Below are 21,777 nucleotides of genomic sequence, written 5' to 3'. Positions count from 1 at the left end.
TCAGAGAGAAGAACTGTGAATATGGGTTGTAGACATAGGTCATCTTTTTATGTTCAATTTTACTTTTTTAAAAATAGGATAATATTGATAATAAATTCATGTAATTAGACTCTGTGTGTGTGTGTGTGTGTGTGTGTGTGTGTGTTACAAGGGATTGAACCCAGGAGTGTTCAACCACTGAGCCACATTCCCCATCCTTAGCCCTTTCAATTTTTTATTTTGATATGGGATCTTACTAAATTGCCCAAACTGGCCTCAAATTTGCAATCCTCCTGCCTCAGCCTCCTAAATTGTTGGGATTACAGGCCTGTGCAACTGCACTTTACATTAAATTTTCTTCTACAAAATGACTTTTACTGGCTCAGACTTTTGTTACATCATAATTTATTTATGTAATCCGCAATTATTGGATATTTGAAATGTTTCACTATTTTAAACAGATTTTCAAGGAACATATTAATACATTTTGAACCTGTGATTATTTCCTTTTACTTTCTATAGAGTTTCAGAAATTTTTGATCTTAGGCATTGAGTTCATTAAACATGAGAGAAAATGAGATGAACTAGAAGGAAAGCAATTTAACCTAAAGGTAAAATGTTCCAGGTTCTTACCTCATATGTTTTGGTGCTAGAGATCATGGAATCCTGGGCCTTGAACATGCTAAGTGTGTGCTCTACCACTAAGCTATACCCTCAGCTCCAGGTTCTTCTTTATACTGTGGCATTATACTGCATAAGACCAACAGATACAACATCCTGTATGATAAAACTTAAAATTAGACTGGAAAATTTTATGAAGAATTTGTGGTATGCAGGAATAGGCTTATTTTATACCAACAGAAAAGTTTACCTAATAGTAGACAAGAATATGCAGGCTTCAGAAGTTAATTTGCCCCTAATAACTGTGCTTAGTTTTTTCAGAGAGAAAAATAAAACAATAAAAAGTACTTAGTCCCCCCTGCTTGGATTTAATGAGAGATTAGCTCCAGCAATTGCTGCTTGTATGGGGATTACTGAAGGAGGTTAATTTACTTGTTTGAAAGGGGATTCTGTTGGAGACCTATAAGGATCTCCTCTCCAAGCTGCTCCACTTATTGGTATAGGCTGCCATAGGGCTTAACTACAAACAGCTCTCAGCTGCCAAAGTCTGAGGGCTGGCCTGAGCTGGCAGGTACCACCTTACCTGACATACCTAGCAGGTTCTTCCTTGGAGGGGGAGCACCCAGGCCCAAGGACTGGCAGACCTAGTGACTAACAGCTCAGGCCCCTTGCTCCTAGTGGCCAACTTCTGTGTTGCAGTCCATGTTCCACACTCCCAGGGGGATCAGCTGAGCTTGGCCTTGGAGGCCACATTTCAGCTGATCTTCTTCCCCATTCTTGCCCCGCCTGCCTCACTTCCCTATGGTTTTCCTCCTGAAAACTCCCAGGGGGATCAGCTGAGCTTGGCCTTGGAGGCCACATTTCAGCTGATCTTCTTCCCCATTCTTGCCCCGCCTGCCTCACTTCCCTATGGTTTTCCTCCTGAGAGCATTCTCTCAATAAATCATGTACTCAGGAATCCCTATGTCCAAGTCTGCATCCAGGGAATCCAACTGAGCTAAGTAGCCTGCTGTTTTATAATTAAATACATGAATGAATGCTTTTCTGAATTATTTTGCTTGGGAGCTAGAATTTAAAGATTGGGCAATTGTTATATCTTTGATTCTGATATTTCTTCTGAGATAATAGTACTTTTCTTTTCTTTCCCATGGCTTTTTAAAAAGATTACATATAAAGACAAGTCTACGAATGCATTTCTTGCTTTGCTCCTATGGTTACGAATATGAGATTAAATCTGCTCCCTGTAAATCCCCAAAAAACCTCAAAACTCTTTCTCTTTTTTCCTCCTTTACTTAATAGAATAAAAGACAATTGATTTAATTAAATACAATTTGAAGTGAAGACTGCTTGCATAGGACTGGGGCTGGGGCTTGGTGGTGGATTGCTTGTCTCACATGTGTGGGGCACTGGGCTCGATCCTCAGCATCACATAAAAACAAATAAATAAAGATATTGTGTCCATAAATAAAATGTTTTTTAAAAAAAATAAATTAAGCTTTTTAAAAAAACATTTTTTGCATAGATACAAATAAATAATTCATAATATTCTTCTCTAATTAGAACAGGGATCTCTTTAATCAACTGGATGTATTTTATCTTGTAAAGAAATAGAAGTTTAAGCCATGCATGGTGGCACACATCTGTAATCCCAGTGGCTTGGGAGGCTGAAGCAGGAGGATCTGGAGTTCAAAGCCAGCCTCAGCAACTTGACAATGCCCTAAGCCACATAGCAAGAGCCTGTCTCTAAATAAAATATAAAAAGAGCTGGGAATGTTGCTCAATGGTTAAGCACCTCCTGGGTTCAATCTCCCCAATACCCAAAAATAAATTTAAAAAGTGAGAGAGAGATAAATACAAATATGAAAGAAAGCATTCTCAAGTAAAATTATTTGTATTCTCACTATTTAGAAGCAGTATTTCTTATATTACCAACTACTACCTACATGTTAACTGTTGTCTCCAAGGAGTTATTACTCATTTTAAAAGAATATTTGCAGACACCTGTACGTTTCAGTTGCTATAATACAGCAATTAAGTTGGAAGTCATCTATTAAAACATTTTTGCTGATGGTTTTCTCAGACCATTTATCATTAGATCATTTATCATTAGGTCATTTATCATTAGATCATTTATCATTAGATCATTTATCTAATGATTGGGAAAAAAAATGTCACCTTAAGGGGAAAGAGATGGAGGGCCTTTGAGATTGCAGAGATCTCTCACATTGATGTCCTTTGAAATCTATCTTTTTGCAAGAAACAACACTTATCAAAAAGCTATTTGAGAAGAACAGACACTTAACAGATATAAAATTACAGAAGTAGAGTTTTATGTCAGTCGGTTCAACTTAAAGAATATTCGGATTGTTTCAGTTTGGGAAATAATTTTAGAGGTGTTCAATTGCATAGGCTCCATATTGGTATCATAGGGAATACTTGAATTGTTTTTTCCTGAAAATGTCTGAACTCAAACTGGCCTCATATTTGAAACTCAAAATAAATAAATAAATAAATAAATAAATATAATTTGCCTTTACCTGTAATACTGGGGGGAAAGTTATTTCGTGCTTTTGAACACCATGTAGCTTTTATCTTGTCCAATAATGTACGTTTGAACAAGGCCACTGAAAATAAGTAAGGTTGTTTCTATTTGAGCAGATTTCAGTGCATTGCAAAATACTAATAGACTTCAGTAGTATATTCAGTTATCTTCATAGAGTAATTTTCAAATAAATAAGTAGGAAAATTCAGTTATTCTCCTGGTGTTCAAACAATAGGCACTTACTTCTTATCATGTGCAAAGACACTGGTCAGATATTATATATACTTTAATATTCAGTTGCATAATATTTATAATATATATAAAATCGGAATAATGGTTAGAAAACAAAGCAATGATAGCGATTTAAGTGGCTGGATTTATTTGATCTTAAAATGATTTTTCAAGTAAATCATAATTCAAGGTGGAGGACTAATAAATTTGTACAATAAGAACCTCATCTGAATCCTAACAAAGTCTTTATACCATTTATAAGTTATTTCTTTAAATTAAAATTTATGTAAAAATTTTTGCAAGCATAATAAATAATATAAAAGTCCCTCAGTTACCTACAGATACTATTATATTTGGCATATGCCCTTTAGAATATTTTCTATTCACATATCTTTTACAAGCCTAAAAAAAAATTTCATACCCAAATACTTTAATGTAATCATAGACATGCCTAATGAAATATCAGTGACATTTTTAATTTTCTGTCTTTTGTTTTGAGAGAGGTATAACCATGTTACCCAGGATGACATCCTGGGTATTGTGATCCTCCTTGCCTCTATCTCCCAAGTAACTGGGATTGCAGGCATGTACCCACCTCACCCTGCTTATTTTCTATTTTAAATAGACACATAAAGAGAAAAAGTAAACAGTCAATATATGGATTAGAAATTATTACATAACAACATTAATATAAAAATGCAGTATTTGAACATGAGTTGTGGCAAGTCAGAGAAGTGAAGAAAAAATAAATATAAAAGCATTCACTGAATCAAGTGCAGTGGCACACACCTGTAATCCCAGTGACTTTAGAGACTGAGGAAGGAGTATTACAAGTTTGAGGCCAGCTCCAGCAACTTAGTGAGGTCCTAAGCAATTTAGTGAGAATTGTCACAAAATAAAAAGTAACAAAAGACTGGAAATGTGGCTCACTGGTAAAATGCCTCTGGGTTCAATTCCTACTACAAAAAAAAAATATATATATATATATATACATATAGATAGATAGATAGATAGATAGATATAGATATAGATATAGATATAGATATAAAGCTTTCTCTGAGTGCTTACTATAAACCAACACATTAATGTATTAATTCAGTTGACTTATAAATATCTGTATGTCCTAATTACTACTCTTTTCATTTACCACATGAGGAAACTTAGGCACTGAGACATTAAATTCCCTACCTAGTGCCACACAATTATTAAGGGAAAGGATTGAGATTGAAAACTAGGCAGTCTGATAGCACACTTATGTAACAAAAATCTGTGTACCACATCCCATCACATTACCTCCATAACAGAGTCGTAATTTTCTGGTGGCCTTTAGCAAGGATTGATTCTTCAGTACCAAGTTACACCAAGAGTTCATTTCCTCCGTGGAGAAATTGTGATCTATCACAGAGTACCTGCTCCAAGCCTCACTTGGCTGTAAATTCTTATGTTCACAAGAGTTCCCTACATTATATGTGTGTGTGCATCATGCACATTCAGGTGTGTGCTCTTTGCATAATGTTGATGTTGAGAAGGGAAAATTATTTGGTAACTCTAAAATTTATTTTATTCTAAGAGATCTATTTTTGGTATTGTCAGTTTCTTATGTTTCTATGAGTGAACTGAAATGTATCTAAATCTATCTAGAACGGTTTGCAAACATTTCTTAATTCATTATCTGGCACCAAGGGATTTGGTTATTTGACAATGATAAGAATTTCACCAATTCACAGAGCTTGACTGAATAAAGTCATGGGTATCTCTTAATTTCTCCAAGACAGATGCTTGACACTTTGTCCATAGTTTAAGAACTTGGCACTAAATTCAAGGATGAGATTTACTGCTCATACTGGATTCTCTTTGAAATGAATCTCTGTCTTCTCCAATCTTCCTCAAATAATGAGTTTGTAAAATATCAACAGTAGTTTATAAAAGTCTTTGAACTTTAAGTCAAACAATAAAGTAAGAAGAGAAAGTTTACTTTTTTTAGGAAATGACATACCCCCTTCATTTCTATAATATACAACTTTGGCACTTACATTGGATGTCCTGGATAAAAATGGGCTCTACTTAGAAAAAACATAGTAATCCCCATTTTAGAAGCATCAATGACTTATCATAATGGTTAGAGGGCTGGCCTACTATCATTGGCTTATAAATTGAGCAACTAGGGTCGTTTTACATAAGATATCAAGATAATACCATAAATTCACTTGAAATGAGTCAATGATTGATACAATTCAACTGCTTTTAAAAATCTCCTTCATAATATTTTTTAATTTTTTTATTTATATGACAGCAGAATGCATTACAATTCTTATTACACATATACAGCACAAGTTTTCATATCTCTGGTTGTATACAAAGTATATTCACACCAATTTGTGTCTTAATACATGTACTTTGGATAATAATGTCCATCACATCCCACCATCATTTCTAACCCCATGCCCCATCTCTTCCCCTTCCACCTCTCCGCTCTATCTAGAGTTCTTCTATTCCTCCCATGCTCCCTTTCCCTACCCCACTATGAATCAGCCTCCTTATATCAGAGAAAACATTCAGCATTTGTTTTTTGGGGATTAGCTAACTTCACTTAGCATTATCTTCTCTAACTCCATCCATTTACCTGCAAATGCCATGATTTTTTTCTCTTGTATTGCTGAGTAATATTCCATTGTGTATATATGCTACATTTTTTTATCCATTCATCTATTGAAGGGCATCTAGGTTGGCTCCACAGTTTAGCTATTGTGAATTGTGCTGCTATAAACATTGATATGGCAGTGTCCTCCTTCATAATAATTTTTTAAAATTACCAAAGATTATAATGAAAGATTTTAGATTCATCTTCCCCAAACAGGGATGAATCCAGAAACTTGAAAATTGTAATCCATGCTATACTGAATAGCATAGGATTATAAAATCATGACTCTCAATAAATGATAAAGGTTTACACTCTGCTCCAGAGCAGAACTTCTCAGTTTTTACTGTGCATACAGTTAACCTGGCCATCCTGTTACAGCAAATTCATTCATATTCAATAGATCTGGCAGGGGTCACAAAAGTCTGCATTTCTAATAAACTTTCAAGTGATACTGATGTGGCTGGTTCATGAATCATATTTGAGTAGCAAGGCTCTCAAACTTGGGCATGTATCAGAATCACCTGGATGGCTTCTTAAAACAGAGATTAATAGGTCCCATACCAGAGTTTCCGATTCAATAGTTCTGGAGTGGATACGAGAATCTACATTTCCAACAATTTGCAGTGTTGCGGTGCTGGCCCAGGCACCACACACTGAGAATCACTGCTATGGTGGCCCACTCCTGTCTCTTGCCAGTGTGTGACTCTCCCCGGATGTAACCCATGAATTCCATCCACTCTAAAGTGTCAGCTTAGTCACAGGAACCTTGGAAGAACTCCTGGAGAAACCCTCTTCCCTGATAATATTTTAGAAGTTGTTATGTGAGTGATTGACCATAGTCTTTGCAAAATTTATAAATTTTCAAGGTCCATTTCCACATGTATTTAAAAAATTGTGACTAAAGGTATAATTTTTCACTCTATTCCCAAGTAGACCTTGTCAGATTGTAATGTGCACACAGATCCCCTGGAGAATTTTGGCACAGCATTGATTCAGGTTCCATGAATGAATGTCGAAGTTAGTTGGTCTACTTTCTCTTTAGAGAGAAAGATTTCTTTTAGAAGAGGAATCCATGATTTCTTTATAAACTGAAAAGAATTTATTTCTTTTGATTCCACTGGAAATGGATCAACATTAGCAGAAACTTTTCAGTTCACCCCCTGGGTCTATGGGTACTGCCTCCATGGAGTCAATCAACTGCTGATTAAAAATATTTTAAAAGTTGCCCTGTAAAGAACATGTACAGATTTTTTTTTAGTTGTTATTCCCTAAATAATGCAGTAAAACAACTATTTACATAGTATCTGCATTATATTATATTAGGTCTTATGAGTAATCTAGAGATGATTCAATGTGTGCAGGAGGATGTCGGTAAATTACAAGCAAATACTACACCGGTTTTGTTTGTTTGTTTGTTTTATAAAGGAATTGAGTCTCCCTGATTTTTCTATTTGAAGGGTTCCTGGACCCAATCCCACACCCACACTAAGGCACAACTGTATATAACGCGTGTGTAAAACAGTCAGCAGAGCTATTATAGTTCACCTTCTAACATAGCTTTCTAAATAACCTAGTACAGTTCAGTCCACTGCAGATTCTCTAACTACAAACAGAAAATGCAGTGTTTTCATTATTTATGTTCATTGATTTATTCATTTATGTAAAAATATGTTTTATATTTTAGCATAATATTTAGGTGGTTCTTGGTTTCTGGGCCTTTCCATTAAAAACATATCTATTGCTTATAACATAGCAGAAAAACTAAATGTGGATTGATTCTTTCATTCATTCATTCATTCAATATAATGTTTTAACCCTATTATGTGCCAGTCACTATGCTGAGTATTATGTAAATATATAATATATGATATATACAAAATATATAATAATATGATCTTATCCATATGTAAATATATGTATTTATATTTTATATATATATATATATATATATATATATATATATCATGATGAGAACTATCAGATGCTCTCATAGACCTTGCAATCTGCAGGAAGAAAGTAACATTAGTAAAAATTCATAATCTACATATGGACTTGTAGTTCTCACTAATGGTTCAACAAAGAGACACGTGTGCATGCTGGTGATTTCTTTTCATGATGATATGGCCATGCTAGGTTAAGAATCATTTTCAAGCTGGACACAGTGGCACATGCCTGTAGTCCAGAGGCTTAGAGGCTGGGGCAAGAGAATTGCCAGTTTATAGTCAACCTCAGCAACTTAGCAAGGGCAACTTAATGAGACCCTGTTTCTAACTAAAATATTTTAAAAGGCTAAGGATATGAGTCAGTGGTTAAGCACACCTGGATTCCATCTCTGGTACCAAAAAAAAAAGGAATCATTTGCAGCCATGGTCTAGTTACTGCTGGAAGAACTTGCTGGAAATTCATTGAAAAAAATAATTTTGCTTCTTAGGTGTTCATTCAAGTTTAAAAAAAAAAAATTCCTAGGCACACTGGCATATGCCTTTGATCCCAGCTACTGGGAGGCTGAGATAAGAGGACTATAAGCCTGGGGCCAGCCTCAGCAACTTAGCAAGACCCTGTCTCCAAAAAAAGAATTGGGGGTATACCTGAATGAGAAAGTGCCCCTGGATTCAATACCTCCTTGCTTCTAGTTTGTAGACTCTCCAAAATATACACATCTTCACAAATTTATGAAAATTTGAGAACATACATAAATGTTGAAAGAACTATCATCTATCCATCATTCAGATTTCATCATTAAAGTGTTGATACATTCTCCTTATCACATATAAATCCCTCTATCCATTTATCAGTCCATCTTACTTATAATGCCTTTCAAAGAAGGTTGCAAGCCTCATATACCTCACTCCTAAACACCAGAGAACACATATACCAGGACAGTTTTTTTTAAAAAAAAAGAATAAGCCTGTATTTCTTTGAAATGTAAGATGGATACATTATCTAAATTTATTCAGATAATAAAAATTTAAGGCACAAATTTTACATGTTTGGGAAAGATCTTTCTTGAGGGAAATTCTGAATCTAACAAAATCACAGCCACTGTACACATCTGTACTGATTAGGTTCTGCATCATGAATTATGAGTCTCATCCAAAATATTCTTAAAGAAAACTGATGATCTTTTCTCTTACCATCCGGTGACTAGATTAAGATACCATCATCTTAACTAGTTACATGAAAGGGGCTATACCTTTCAGATGACTCAGGCAAAGCCAGCGTCCTCAAATACCTCAAACTGCTGAGTCACACATGTGGTATTTGGAAGACCCTTTACTTGACATGCTAACTGCTCTGTTAAAATTCTCCAAATGCTCAATCTTGTCAGCTTGATCATCAGATCCAAATGGTCAGTACCCAGGGTGGCAGTCTTTATAAATTAGCATTAAAAACCTAAAAAATGGCCTTTTCAGTTATCATTTTACTAGTTCACATATATTTTCAAGACACTTTTGTTCATTTTCAAACTAAGAATCTCTTTATAAAAATTTTTAATTTTAGAAAGCCAATTTTGCCTTGGTTTAAAGAAAAACATTGCAATAATTTTGCAATAATTTCATTTGGCCACTAGAGGGCAGGAGTTCCCTTCTGCTTTGGTTCACTGTGCTTTTTTTTTCCCACTAGCTAAAATGCAAGATTTAGTTAGGGAAACTGATATCCCATCTTCTGAATTTTATTTCCTGGTAATTTGTTTCTTTGGATCCTAAGAGTCTTTCAAATATTAATAAAACACATTTCTGGTTCTTTTGTTATCATAATTTCCACTACTGTATGAAAGTATTTTGTGCTTATTTTATTTAAACTCACAAAAGTGAGTATTTAGGAAAGCCTGGGAAACAAAGTCATAAGTGTTGATTTCTGCTGATTCTTTGAGTGGGACAAGGAATTTAACATTTACATTTCTGCTCACATATTTATATTTTTGAGAATTATTCTACATTTCAATCATATCAAAAAGTTAAATTATAGTAATTTTATTACTATAGGTGCTTTTTCATTTTGCAGATCTTACATTTAATCATTTTATTGACTTCAACTTTTTACATAAGAATGCCTTTTTAGTGAAACAAAGCAATCTCTTTGAGAATTATGTTCATGTTTATATGAAAATGAGTTATCATTTTACTAATTCACATATATTTTCTATTACATTATTCCTGTGGTTCCTTATGTTGCTATTCTCATAGAATATAGAGTGAAGTACTAGTTTAAAGATTTAGGATTTAGATGACATCACACATTCAAATACCAGTTCTCCTGACTCTGGCAAATTACATGACTTTTAATTGTTTAGTAAAGACTTTTAATAATACCTCCAACTTCTTTACTTTATAATGGTGCTGAGACTGGGGCCCACCAACTGCCTGAGATAGGGCCAGTGGCCATAATAGTATCTAGCACAAGGTGATCTACCTCTGCCTTTATTACCAACTGCCATTAGGTAAATGTAATCAATTAAAATTTAAATAGACAGCCCTTAGCAAAAAGCTTCAAATATTAGTCTGATATTTTCTATCAGAGGTTTTCACTCAATAACATATAAAACTTGTCTCCAAAAAAACCATAAGAAGCCCTTTATAAGGTTCCAACTACACAAGGACCGCCCCCCCCCCAAAAAAAAAAATTCCTTAGCCCAGTATTTAATATCCATGCTCCTTATCTGCCTTCTTCCCTCCACCTTTGTGGCCAGGGGACGTTGGGGACTATGGTGAACTGCAGAAGATTGCTTCCTGGCCCACTGCGTTCCCGGAGCACCCCTGTCCCTTTAGGATAGCTAAGGACACATTGCTTGCCCTGACAGTCTCAGGATTCTAGGCAAACCCTGCTCCTCTTAACAGTGGGTATAGATTGGCAGCTTCAGGACCTAATGTGGTCTGAAGATGTGCTTTCTCTGGCCTCTCGGTGATTGGAAACAGTGAAAGTTCATATACAAATTCAAATTTCCAGTTTTTTGTTTTTTGGGTTTTTTTTTTCCTAAACCTGGGTAGCAGTAGGCTGAATCTTGAGTTAACAACTGCCACATTTGTAGGAGATCTCTTTCCGGCTTTGGGTGGTGCTGCATTAAATCTAGTCCACTTTGCTTATCAAGTGCCTATTCAAAATATGTTGCAAATAGTGCCCCTGGGTCTGTGTGGTGCAGCCCAGCTGTCTGCAGGCATTATCAGGTGTGACCCTCAACTAAGCATTTCTACTTCAGATGTACGGCCACCTTCCTTCTTTGCTGGCAAAGTAACTCGTACTGTGAACTTGGGCTCCACCTTCATGGGGTCCGGGGGCTAGGAAGCTTTGGTGAGAGACAAAGGCTAGCCATTAACTTTGCTAACAACCCAGTAGTCAGTCTGATGCTCCCTTCGCTTCGTCTGTGCAGCATAAATTCATTTCTTTTATGAATTTTGTGGTCAACCATCTATTCTTTTTCAGACTTCTCCAGGGCCATCCATAAACCCAGGCAGGTCAAGAACCTAAATGAGAAAGGAGGGAATAATCCCATAAGGCAGAGAAACTTTTCAGTTCTAGCCTAGTGTGGGTGTAGAGGTCAAGTGTTGCCAAATGTGATTGTTTAAGAGAAACAAGAAATCCATTTTCTAAAATTAAAACCTGTGCTGAAAAGTTTGGTAACATTGGGTGAGCCAACGAAAACACAGTCCACACCCTGCATTTGGACCAGGAGCCACGTATTCACAATGTCTGCTGACCAAAGAATACACAGTCCTTCCACTCGGCATATGATTCTGGGAGAATTTCCCTGATGGGTGTTAACTAAATAAAGTGATCATGCTGAAAGTTACCCATAGAAGCAGCCATTTTCAAAGAAAAGAGCTCTCTACACAGGCTACCTAGGTTACTTGTTTAGGCTCCAGGCTTCCTTCTAAATGTCCCTTCACAAGTACCAAGGCTCCCCTCTTCTACCTCAGTGCCACCAGCTCGAACAGCCCATGGTTTGTAGGCAGCGATTATTTTTGACTTAAAGTAAGTTTTGCCATAATGTAAAGCTGGCTGGCACTCATGTTTTAAAGATGCTTTGGGGGATGGATAAAAAGAAAAAAAAAAAAAAAAACACTTGCAACAGTCAGCATCGCTATTTTCACCTTTATCTTACCTTTGATGAAAGTATTTTCCATATGACAATCTGTTTTCTGTAATGACATGCAAAATGTCACAATGTTGGGCTTCCAATGCCTTCTGAAAAAATGTATTTCCTAACGTGTTTTATAAGTGGAATACAAAGTAGAACATCAGAATAACCTCATTGTCGGTAAAACCTGCCACCAGGAACTCAGAAGGATATTCTAATGAAGAGCCACAGTGTTCACAGTATTGACAAGCATCACTTAATAGTGTGTAATGACGAAGGCAGTTATTTTATCAGGATTGGCATTTATTCGGCAATAATTTATTAAGTGGATATGATTTATAGCTGCTGGAGTGAGTGGAATGGAGATTTCATAAGCATTCATGCATTTATTAGTATCCATGGATGATGTTGCATAAACATAAATGTTTTATTTATTGAACACACACATATTTGCTCTGTACCAGGAAACATTCCAAAGACTTCATAAATATTAACCTATTTGCTCCCCTGAACAGCCTTGCATGATCAATAATATTATGATCCCCAATATTTGTATACCTTTCTCTATAGAAACAGAGACACCAAGAATAAGTGACTTGCCCAGTATCATTTAATTCACTTCATCACTTAATCACCACTAGGAAGTGGCAGAGCCAGAATTCCAAGCCAGGCAGGTCTAGCTCCAAAATCTGTGCTCTTTTTATTTACCACATCAATTAGTTATTTACATAAAACAAATCAATCCCTGAATTGGGTGGCTTACATTATGAACTACTTACTACGTTTCTTGAGCAGTTTGTTCAGAGGGGCACCTCTGCTGATCTGGACCAGCCTCAGCATATCTTACGGATTCTCTGATGTGAATTGCCCATGAATAAACTGTGGACAGCTGAGACTGGCTAGTCTAAGACATTTCAGCCAGAAGGACTGAGATGCCCTACACAGCATCTCCCATCTCCATTGCTCTAGTGGAGAGGGTCTGAGAAAGAGCAGAAGAAATCACATGTGTCTTCATGATCCTCTGCTTGCATGGAGTTTACTACTACTCTCTTGTGTGTTTTTGCTTTGCAATACTGGAGTTTGAACCTGGGGTGCTTTCCCACCGAGATCCATCCCTCGGGGTCTTGCTAAGTTGCTGCGGTTAGCCTTGAGCTACCGTCATGATTGATGAAAACAAACCACAGGGTCAGTTCTGGAGACAGTGAGGAAGGGCACTATGAAAGGGTCTGAATAACTGAGCCTTTAATTCCGTCAACCTGCCACGAATATGACTCCACACTATTCTACATTTGTCTTTCTTCCCAGTTAAAAAAAATTAGATATTTTAGACTCCAAGTGAGTTGTTGAGAACACTGTAACACAAAGCCTTGTTGGTTTAGGAAGGTAATACAAGTATAATAGGAACGGTAGAAAATGAAAGGCTCTTCATGATTTTAGGCTGATCCTGGGGAAACACCAACAGAGACTCCAAGCGAAACCAGGACGACTCCCTCAGAAAATGGGGTGAATCACACTACATCCCTGGCACCCAAACCACCTTCCCAGGCTCTGCACAGCCAACCTGCTCCAGGTAAGCGATGGGAAAGCAGAGCTGCACCAGGTAATAAAGAGTGAAGTGTTGGTGCCACTGAAGGGGGCAGCGTGGTTCGGGTGGCTGCGTGATTTCAAGTGCAAAAAGCAGCGCAGACCTGCGTGAAGAGTGATGGGTGAACGCATGCATGCCAAGAGGACTCAAGGGCTCATGGGCTCCGCTGGCCACTTGAAACTCCCCCAGGTTTCCTGTGTCTTTATTAGTGGTGGCAATATGATCCGTCTGCTGGCAGGGTTTGTGAAGAGTTCTTCAAGCAACTTATAAACAACTCTGCTTTAGAAACACGTTTCAGTCGTACTTCATTAAGTCTCTGCCAAGATCTCCTTTCCCTTACTCCAGCTTGCTTTTCAGTGCTCTTGAGTGTCTACCATGTACTGTGCACCCTGCTTAGCCCTTCACCTGCATTATTTTATCTCACCCTCACACCAAGCCCCTATGAGGAGATCCTATTATTGTCCCCATTTTACCGATGAATAAACTGCAATTTTTAGGTGATACAGTACCTCCTTAGCCTGTGGAAACCTATGGCAGGACAGACACAGTTTCTAATAGTTTTTGTGGATACTTCAACCAAAGCTATGCTCATGTCACCTTTCTCAGAAAAATCCTTTGATTTCTCTGCAGCTCACTTGACCTTTAATCTTACACGGGTTTATGTAATCATCTCTCATTGTTATGTATGTCCTATTTCTGGTAATAGAAGGTGAGCTTCCTAGGATAAGCTTCATTTGGGTCCTTGTTTTGTATGTCACAGTGATGACGGCTAGTGTGTGCCAGCATTTGACTTGTTAAACTTGATATTTTAAAATAATTTGATGGACAGAAAATGCTTTTTAATTGTCATAGAATACATGGCAGAAATTCATGTGGCAAGATCATGGTACAACGTTCAAAAAACTGGGACATTAACACTGACACAATACTCTGAGATGAACTGCGGACCTCGTTTGAACTTTGGCTGCTTTCCACTAATGTCCTTTAGCTAGCCCAGATTCTAACTCAGGATCCCACATTGTACTTATAATATGTCTTCTTAGTCTCCTTTAATCTATGGCAAACCCTAGTGTTTCCTGGTTTTAATAGCCTTGATCATTTTGAAGAATTCTAATGTTATTTTGTAAAGTTCCCCCCATTTTAGTTGCCTAGATATATTCTCCTGAATAGACTTGAATCCTGAACTTTTAGGCAAGACCATCACAGAAGTTATGCTGTGTCCTTCTGTGTTCATCATATCAGGGGTGTGATGTTGATATGTCCCATCTGCCACAATGTGGGAGCACTTGGTTCAGTTATTTTCTCCATGGAAAGTTAAGATTTCTGCTCTTTGATAGCCAAGGGAAGATGCTTTGAGACTATGCAAATATCCTGTTCATCCTTAAATTTTGGCAGCTGATCCATAAATGGGTCTAGCCTGCAAGTGCTCAGCTTTCAATTTTTAAAAGACCATGTGTCATTCCTTATTTGCCCAAAAGGTGGCATTAGCCCTCCCTAAATGGAATTTGTTGTTTTGATTCAGGTGGAGGGTTCTTTTCTCTCCCTATATGTGAATGAAGCAGCTATATAATTTCACATATAATTAGGTTTGTCTCAAAATTACAAAACAAAGACTTTTTTGGAGTAATCTTGTTATAAATAATTTTCTACCACCATTTTTCATTCTTAGAAACTTAGAATCAAGGACCAAACTTTTTGAAGGTTATTTACTTTGCCTTTGTATTGCAGGTTCTGTCAAGGCTCCTGCCAAAACAGAAGATCTTATTCAGAGCGTCCTAACAGGTAAATACCACCCTTCCCCCACCCCAAGCTCCATGGAATTTTGTAGGTGAATATTAGACACTGTAAGTATTTAGAGAATCAATTTACATTTTTCTCTGAAAAATGAGATCACTAATATTTCTTCTTTTAAAAAAGATCTAAGAGTTCTTCTTTTAAAAAAAAATTTATAGGCCACATTACATGATGTAATCAGAGAGAAATAACCATAGTTAGTAAATAGGACCTTACTGGCATAAAAGTAATATATATTTTTTACAAGATAGCTATTTCAGAATCAAAGAATAGATTCCTACTGGGTATGGCCGTGTGAACAGTAATGCATTTCTTCCTAAAATGCCGAAAATTAACTGTGTTTTAGATATACAGAATTTCACCCATTTGTGACCATAAAATGCATGGTGTTTAAGAACCGTGATACAGCTTAAAATTATTTTAAATTTGGTTAGTTTTATCTAAACTAGTGGTCCTAGAATCAGTATAAGCTTTCTTCAATACAATTTTCAATAAGTAGTAGAGTCCTAAAAATATTTAAAATATTTGGTCCAATACACAACAGAAATGTACAAGCACGTTCACCCAAAAGAGCACTTGGGTAAGAGCCAAATGTCTACAACCAGAAGGATGTAAGATCCATGAATAAGTTGTAACAAATTGACAATATAGAATAGGATACAGTCATGAGAAAGTCACACACACTGATATGGATAACACTCCTAAGTATAATGCAGAAAACAAAGATTGGCAAAATCCATTCATGCCATTAGAACCCCAGAATTGGGTTATACCTGGTAAGGGCAGGAACCACAAAGAAGGTGTCTGGAATGCTGGCGATATTCTGATTTTTCACGTTGGTGATGGTATTTGAAGCATGTTAACTTTATGAAAATACACAGGGCTGTGTATTTAGGATTGATGTACTTTTCTGTAAGCATTCATATTTCACAAAAACACACAAAATATGCATGGAAAAATTACTTGAGGAGAACATTAGAAGCAAACAAAATATCTTAAAAGTCTTAGTTCCATAGAAAACAGTACTACATTGATGCTTAATATAAGGGTCCAGTGTTTTTCAAGAATACATCAATGTTCTGGGCCAGGTGGAGCACAGTGGCATGGGAGGCTAAGGCAGGAGGAGAGGAAGTTCAATGCCAGCCTCAGCAACTTAGCAAGGCCCTAAGCAACTTAGATAGATCCTATTTCAAAATAAAAATAAAAAGGCTGGGGATGTGACTCAGTGGTTAAGCACCTCTGGATTCAAATTCCAGTTCCCCCCCAAATTAAAAATACATATGGTCTATGGAGATATATTAACCTTATTATGTCTTGGTGATTTACTCAGAAGGGATGTTTGTGTCTATACAAATGGACATTACCTTTATACTTTAGAAAGTGTCATAGGAATAACCTTTTTTATTTGTTTTTGTTTTTTTGATTTTAGGGATCAAACCCAGAAATAGGCCATATCCCCAGCCCATTTTTCAATTATTCTGTTTCTTTTCTTTTTTTTTTTTTTTTGTATTTTGAGGCAGGGTCTCTCTAAGTTGCTTAGCACCTCACTAAGTTGCTAAGTCTGGCTTTGAACTCATGATCCTCCTGCCTCAGCCTCCCAAGCTACTGGGATACAGGTATTCACCACCGTACCCAACTACAATACAGAATTTTATGTGAAAATTTTATCAAAAATTGGAGCTTCTTTTTTAAACCATTGATAGCTGATATGCTGTGAATTATTTTTAAGGAAATGCGGTTGGATCTATTGCCCAAAGTGCAGAAATTCCTTAGGATTATAAATTCTTAATGTGAGATCTTATTATACAACCATGATGAGTCAGTTTGGACCTGAAGGAAACCATTAAATAAATGTACCTGGTTTTCTCTAGAGCTTCTATCTCAAAAAAAAAAAAAAAAAAAAATTAAATTAAAATGTTAAGAGAATAGAAACATTTAAGGGAAGGAAGTGTATTTCAACTGCTTAACGATTTTAGCATTTAGGAACATAAATTATTGTTCTGATTTTAGTGTTTATCCACTCGGCATCTCATTTTCTATTCAGGTCTGTTGTTATTCATGGCATATATTATTTCTGAATCTCTCGACATTTCTAAATATTTATGGTAACATTTTTTTTGTTCCCCAAAGCAAAAAGTTCAGATCATAGGGTGGAAATATGTGAACTTTGACTTAATCTAGTCCAAGTCAATGATAATTCACTGAAGCTAAGACACCATCAATTGAAAGATACCCATTGCTCATGTATTGCTAAGTAAGAAAAATCCTGCAAAATTTTGGTATCCCATTGACCATAAGTAGTATTTTTATTTCAGAAATGTGAACATATTTTTAAAATGCAGATTCTAGAATCTATGAAATATGTCAGCGAAGTACAGAATGTTTTAAGGTCAGGCTCTTTCCTAATAAATGTTTCCTCAACATTGAATATGATGCTATATAGGCTGGCACTAACCCTTGGGATGTCTTCCTGCAAACTAAATTAAAGGGTGCTCCCTTGAGACATCTTACTGCTGGATACTGTTGAGATACCTGTACAGATGTATGGTGTCTTTACTGTGAGTGGTCCCCCATAGAGATGGCACTACGGAACCTGCATAATTATTTACTGAGCCTCTGTGGACACAATGTCAAAAACTGTTAAACACGTTCTGTGAATTCTTTCATTTCACTATAAAGTAGTACAAGTGTTTTAAATCCTTAAAGTGGCTGCTGTGGGTGTCCTGGCCAGATTTCCCACACATCTGGTGCACCATGTCCCAGCTGTAGGAAGGGTTGGCTGCAAACAGCTTCTAGCATCCCTGTCTTTGCCCAATTGCCCTCAGCCCAAAGGAAGACCCTGGTCCAGAAGATTGTGCCTCTGCCCACTGACTATACAAAGATGTGAGGAAACTGACCCTCTTGCTTATGAGGAGACTGAGCCTGGGGGACAGTTCACCCTCCTGAGCTTCCCTGGGATCAGGCAGAAGCTCAACAGCAGCTGAGACACATCCTTGTTCAGCTGCTGCCCCTGCCCTATGTGCCTGCTTCATCTCCCTCCCCTCGGAGGCCTTCAGTCAGTCACATGAACCTGAATATTCCCTTGTGGGCTCAGCCTCTAAGGAATCCCAACTTAAAATAAAATAAAATACAAATGAAGAGAAGTTGGTAACCCAGCCATGAACTAGCAGGAGATAGAGACAGACTAAAACCTGGATCCATTTGGCATCTGACTTTACTCTTAAGCTTCAGTTGGCCAAGATCAGACAGCTGTGGCTCACGGAGCAGGTGGCTGCTCCTCTGTGCCGTCAGTCCTTCCTGTCCCTTAGCTCTTATGCTCCTTGGTTGCAGAAGTGGAAGCACAGACGATTGAAGAGCTAAAGCAACAGAAATCATTCGTGAAACTTCAAAAGAAGCACTACAAAGAAATGAAAGACCTGGTGAAGAGACACCACAAGAAAACTACTGACCTGATCAAAGAACACACTACAAAATATAATGAGATTCAGAATGACTACTTGAGAAGGAGGGCAGCTCTGGAGAAGTCAGCCAAAAAGGACAGCAAGAAAAAGTGAGTTAAATGAGTATCTGTTTTACCACATGAAGAGTCAATTCCATGGGTCCCTGAGGTTGTGTTTTTATGCCATATTGTGTATCTATCCCACCACCCAAAAAGAAAAGCCACCAAGCACTTTCCATTCTCTATAACTCTTTTTTTTTTTCTTTTTCTTTTTTGGACCAGGAATTGAACCCAGGGGCGCTTAACCACTGAGCCACATCCCTGGCCCTTTTCATGTTTTTTACTTAGAGACAGAGTCTCACCAAGTTGCTTAGAGCCTTACTAAATGGCTGAGGCTGGCTTTGAACATGTGATCTTCCTGCCTCAGCCTCCCAATCCACAAACAGCTCCATTCTGTATGGTTTTTGAGTCACTTTTGCTTGTGGGAAGAACTTATTGATTTTTTTCTTTTATCATTCTCCCCCTCCAACGCCCCCTTCACCCCCAAGAGATAGGGCCTAGCTCTGTTGCTCAAGCTGTTTCTCAACTCCTGGACTCAATTGATCTTCCGGTCCCAGCCTCCCGAGCAGCTGGGACTATAGGTGCACAGTAGCAGGCTCAGCTGTGACTTTCTGTATTTTGCCGAATTCTGAGAATAGACATCAAGTACTCCTTTAGTTCTTTCTGCCCATGGACCTAATCCCAGTTGACTGACTGCCTACATTACAGCTGCCAATCTGGCAGGTATAAAAACATGGCCTTATGTCCCTAGAACCTATTTGAAGAGGCAGCTTGTCTTAGAGAAAACAGAAGCCTCAATTCTTGCAGCCCTATCTCCCATAATGCCCTGCATTATGTTTGGGGCCGGGGTCCCCATAGCCTCATGTACCCAGACTTTGATGGGAGAAGCATTTCCTCACACAGGCATTCAGCTAATATTTATTTAATGCATATTATATCCCAAGGTCTCAGTAATGAATATAACCTGCACAATTTTCACCCTCAGGTAGCTAATGAGGTAATGTGGGAAATATAAGCAATTAACAATGAATACCCCAAATAATTTCCGACTGTGATGAATACTCTCAAGAAAAGGATAATGTGATAGAGAATAGCTTGGGATAGGAGAACCCTTCTGACATGTCAATCTGTAAAGAGGTGATATGTAAAGAATAAATCATAGCCAACTATGTCAGGGATGAGGGAGAATTATTCCATGCTGAGGGAACAGACAATGCAAAGACCCTGTGGCAGGGGAAAAAAATGTATTTGTTCCAAGAACTCTAAATTTGGCAAAGTAGATGAGACAGAGTGAAAAATGGGTAGAGTGAAACAAGATGAGCTGGGAAATTGGAGAGAGAATCATACTACTGGGTTCCTCAGAATTTGTATGAATAATCCAGAATTTATGTAAGTGCAATACGAATTCACTGAAAAAAAATAAGTGGAATTGTTGTGTCTAACTAATATTCTCAAAAAATTATTCCAGCTGCTGAATGAAAGAGAGATCCTTAGCTGGGCTTCTCAGATAGATATAGTCACCAGGGATCTTCTTAGTTGCAGGCTCTGATTCAGCAGGTCCAAGGTGGGTGATGCTTGTTGCTGCTGGTCGATTGATAGAATTCAAAGTGTGGACTCAGTGTGGGAGCCAGGTGACCAGTGGGGAAACATTTTCATGAATCCAGCCAAGTGATGTCGTATAATGGTTTGGTTTAGGATGATGTGGTAGACATGGAGAGAATAGATGGATACCTGACTTTAAGAGGAGCCTAGGATATGGGGTTAGAAACTTGGAGGAAACCAATCCATGTGGAGAAGAAAACTCATGCGGTCACTCCAGGCTAAATCTATTCACGGACTTTTATCTAGACCAGACTGATGTATTCACATGAGGTACATGAGAATCGCTCAGAGAGCTTGCTCAAAGACAGGCTTCTGAGCCTCAACACAGAGTGCTGTCACATGGGCCTTGGGTGGAGTCTGAGCTTCCGAATTTTCTAACAAGCTGCCAGGGTTTGTCAATGCGACTGGTCCAGACACTTGCCATTGATGGCCCTGGTCTAGCATCCTTCAAAGTCATCTAAAAAATATAAGGGTGGCCTAAAGGGCTCGTTGGGCCCAGTCTCTATCTACCTTCCCATCCTTAATCCCCAGTGCCCCATACAAAACCCTGTAGCTCCTACTTAGATCCCACCATGATAACATAGGGAATTAGGATTCTCCTGCATAATGGACTTTCTAAAATTGCAAATCTCTGCCATGAAGGCTGCAAGCCCTACCTCTAAACTCCAACAAAAGTATGTGCCAGTTGTCAGAATCCCCATTTTGGATTATTGATTTCCATATGAATTTCAAAATATCATTTGCTCTTAGAATTCCACTTTGGGTTGTCATCATAGCTTACCCCAGACTTGGTAGACACTAGTATGACTGACCACACAGAGATTTCTCTTTTTACCTTTGGTAAGGGGCTGCTTCCAGTCCTAGACAAGCCCCTCTACTACGTGTCAAGGAAGATCCAGGCGTGTAGGCTCTATTGGGTTCCTACAACTGCCATGCTCCACTAACTCTGTTGGGTTCCTACGACTGCCATGCACCACTATCTTAAAATAAATATATTGCTTCACAGTTCTGGAGCCTAGAAATCCAAAATCAAGGTACCAGCAGGTACCTGTTCTGAAAGGTCTAGGGGAGGAGCTTTCCTTAACTCTTCTAGCTTTTCGTGGTTGTGAGAAATACCTGACATACCTTGGCTTATAGATTCTCTTTGCACAGGTGTAACTTAGGATAAGGTAATAATTTCCTTATTACCTTAATTTCCAAATAAGGT

General features: G+C 37.7%; 1 protein-coding gene across 3 annotated transcripts in view; it reads left to right on the top strand.

Annotated features, from left to right (window-relative positions):
• The window catches only part of Plcb1 (phospholipase C beta 1), a 707,068-nt gene that overhangs the window by 574,604 nt on the left and 110,687 nt on the right, over positions 1 to 21,777 (top strand). For all 3 annotated transcript variants that reach the window (XM_076851538.2, XM_076851540.2, XM_076851539.2), the window contains 3 exons: positions 13,528 to 13,660; positions 15,404 to 15,457; positions 18,800 to 19,019. In XM_076851538.2, coding sequence (XP_076707653.2) covers positions 13,528 to 13,660; positions 15,404 to 15,457; positions 18,800 to 19,019 — 407 coding nt within the window. The remainder of the gene's footprint in view (positions 1 to 13,527; positions 13,661 to 15,403; positions 15,458 to 18,799; positions 19,020 to 21,777) is intronic.

Source organism: Callospermophilus lateralis, chromosome 3 (genome assembly GCF_048772815.1).
Source record: "Callospermophilus lateralis isolate mCalLat2 chromosome 3, mCalLat2.hap1, whole genome shotgun sequence".
Classification (NCBI taxonomy): Eukaryota; Metazoa; Chordata; class Mammalia; order Rodentia; family Sciuridae; genus Callospermophilus; species Callospermophilus lateralis.
This window is presented reverse-complemented; position numbering and strand designations above follow the sequence as displayed.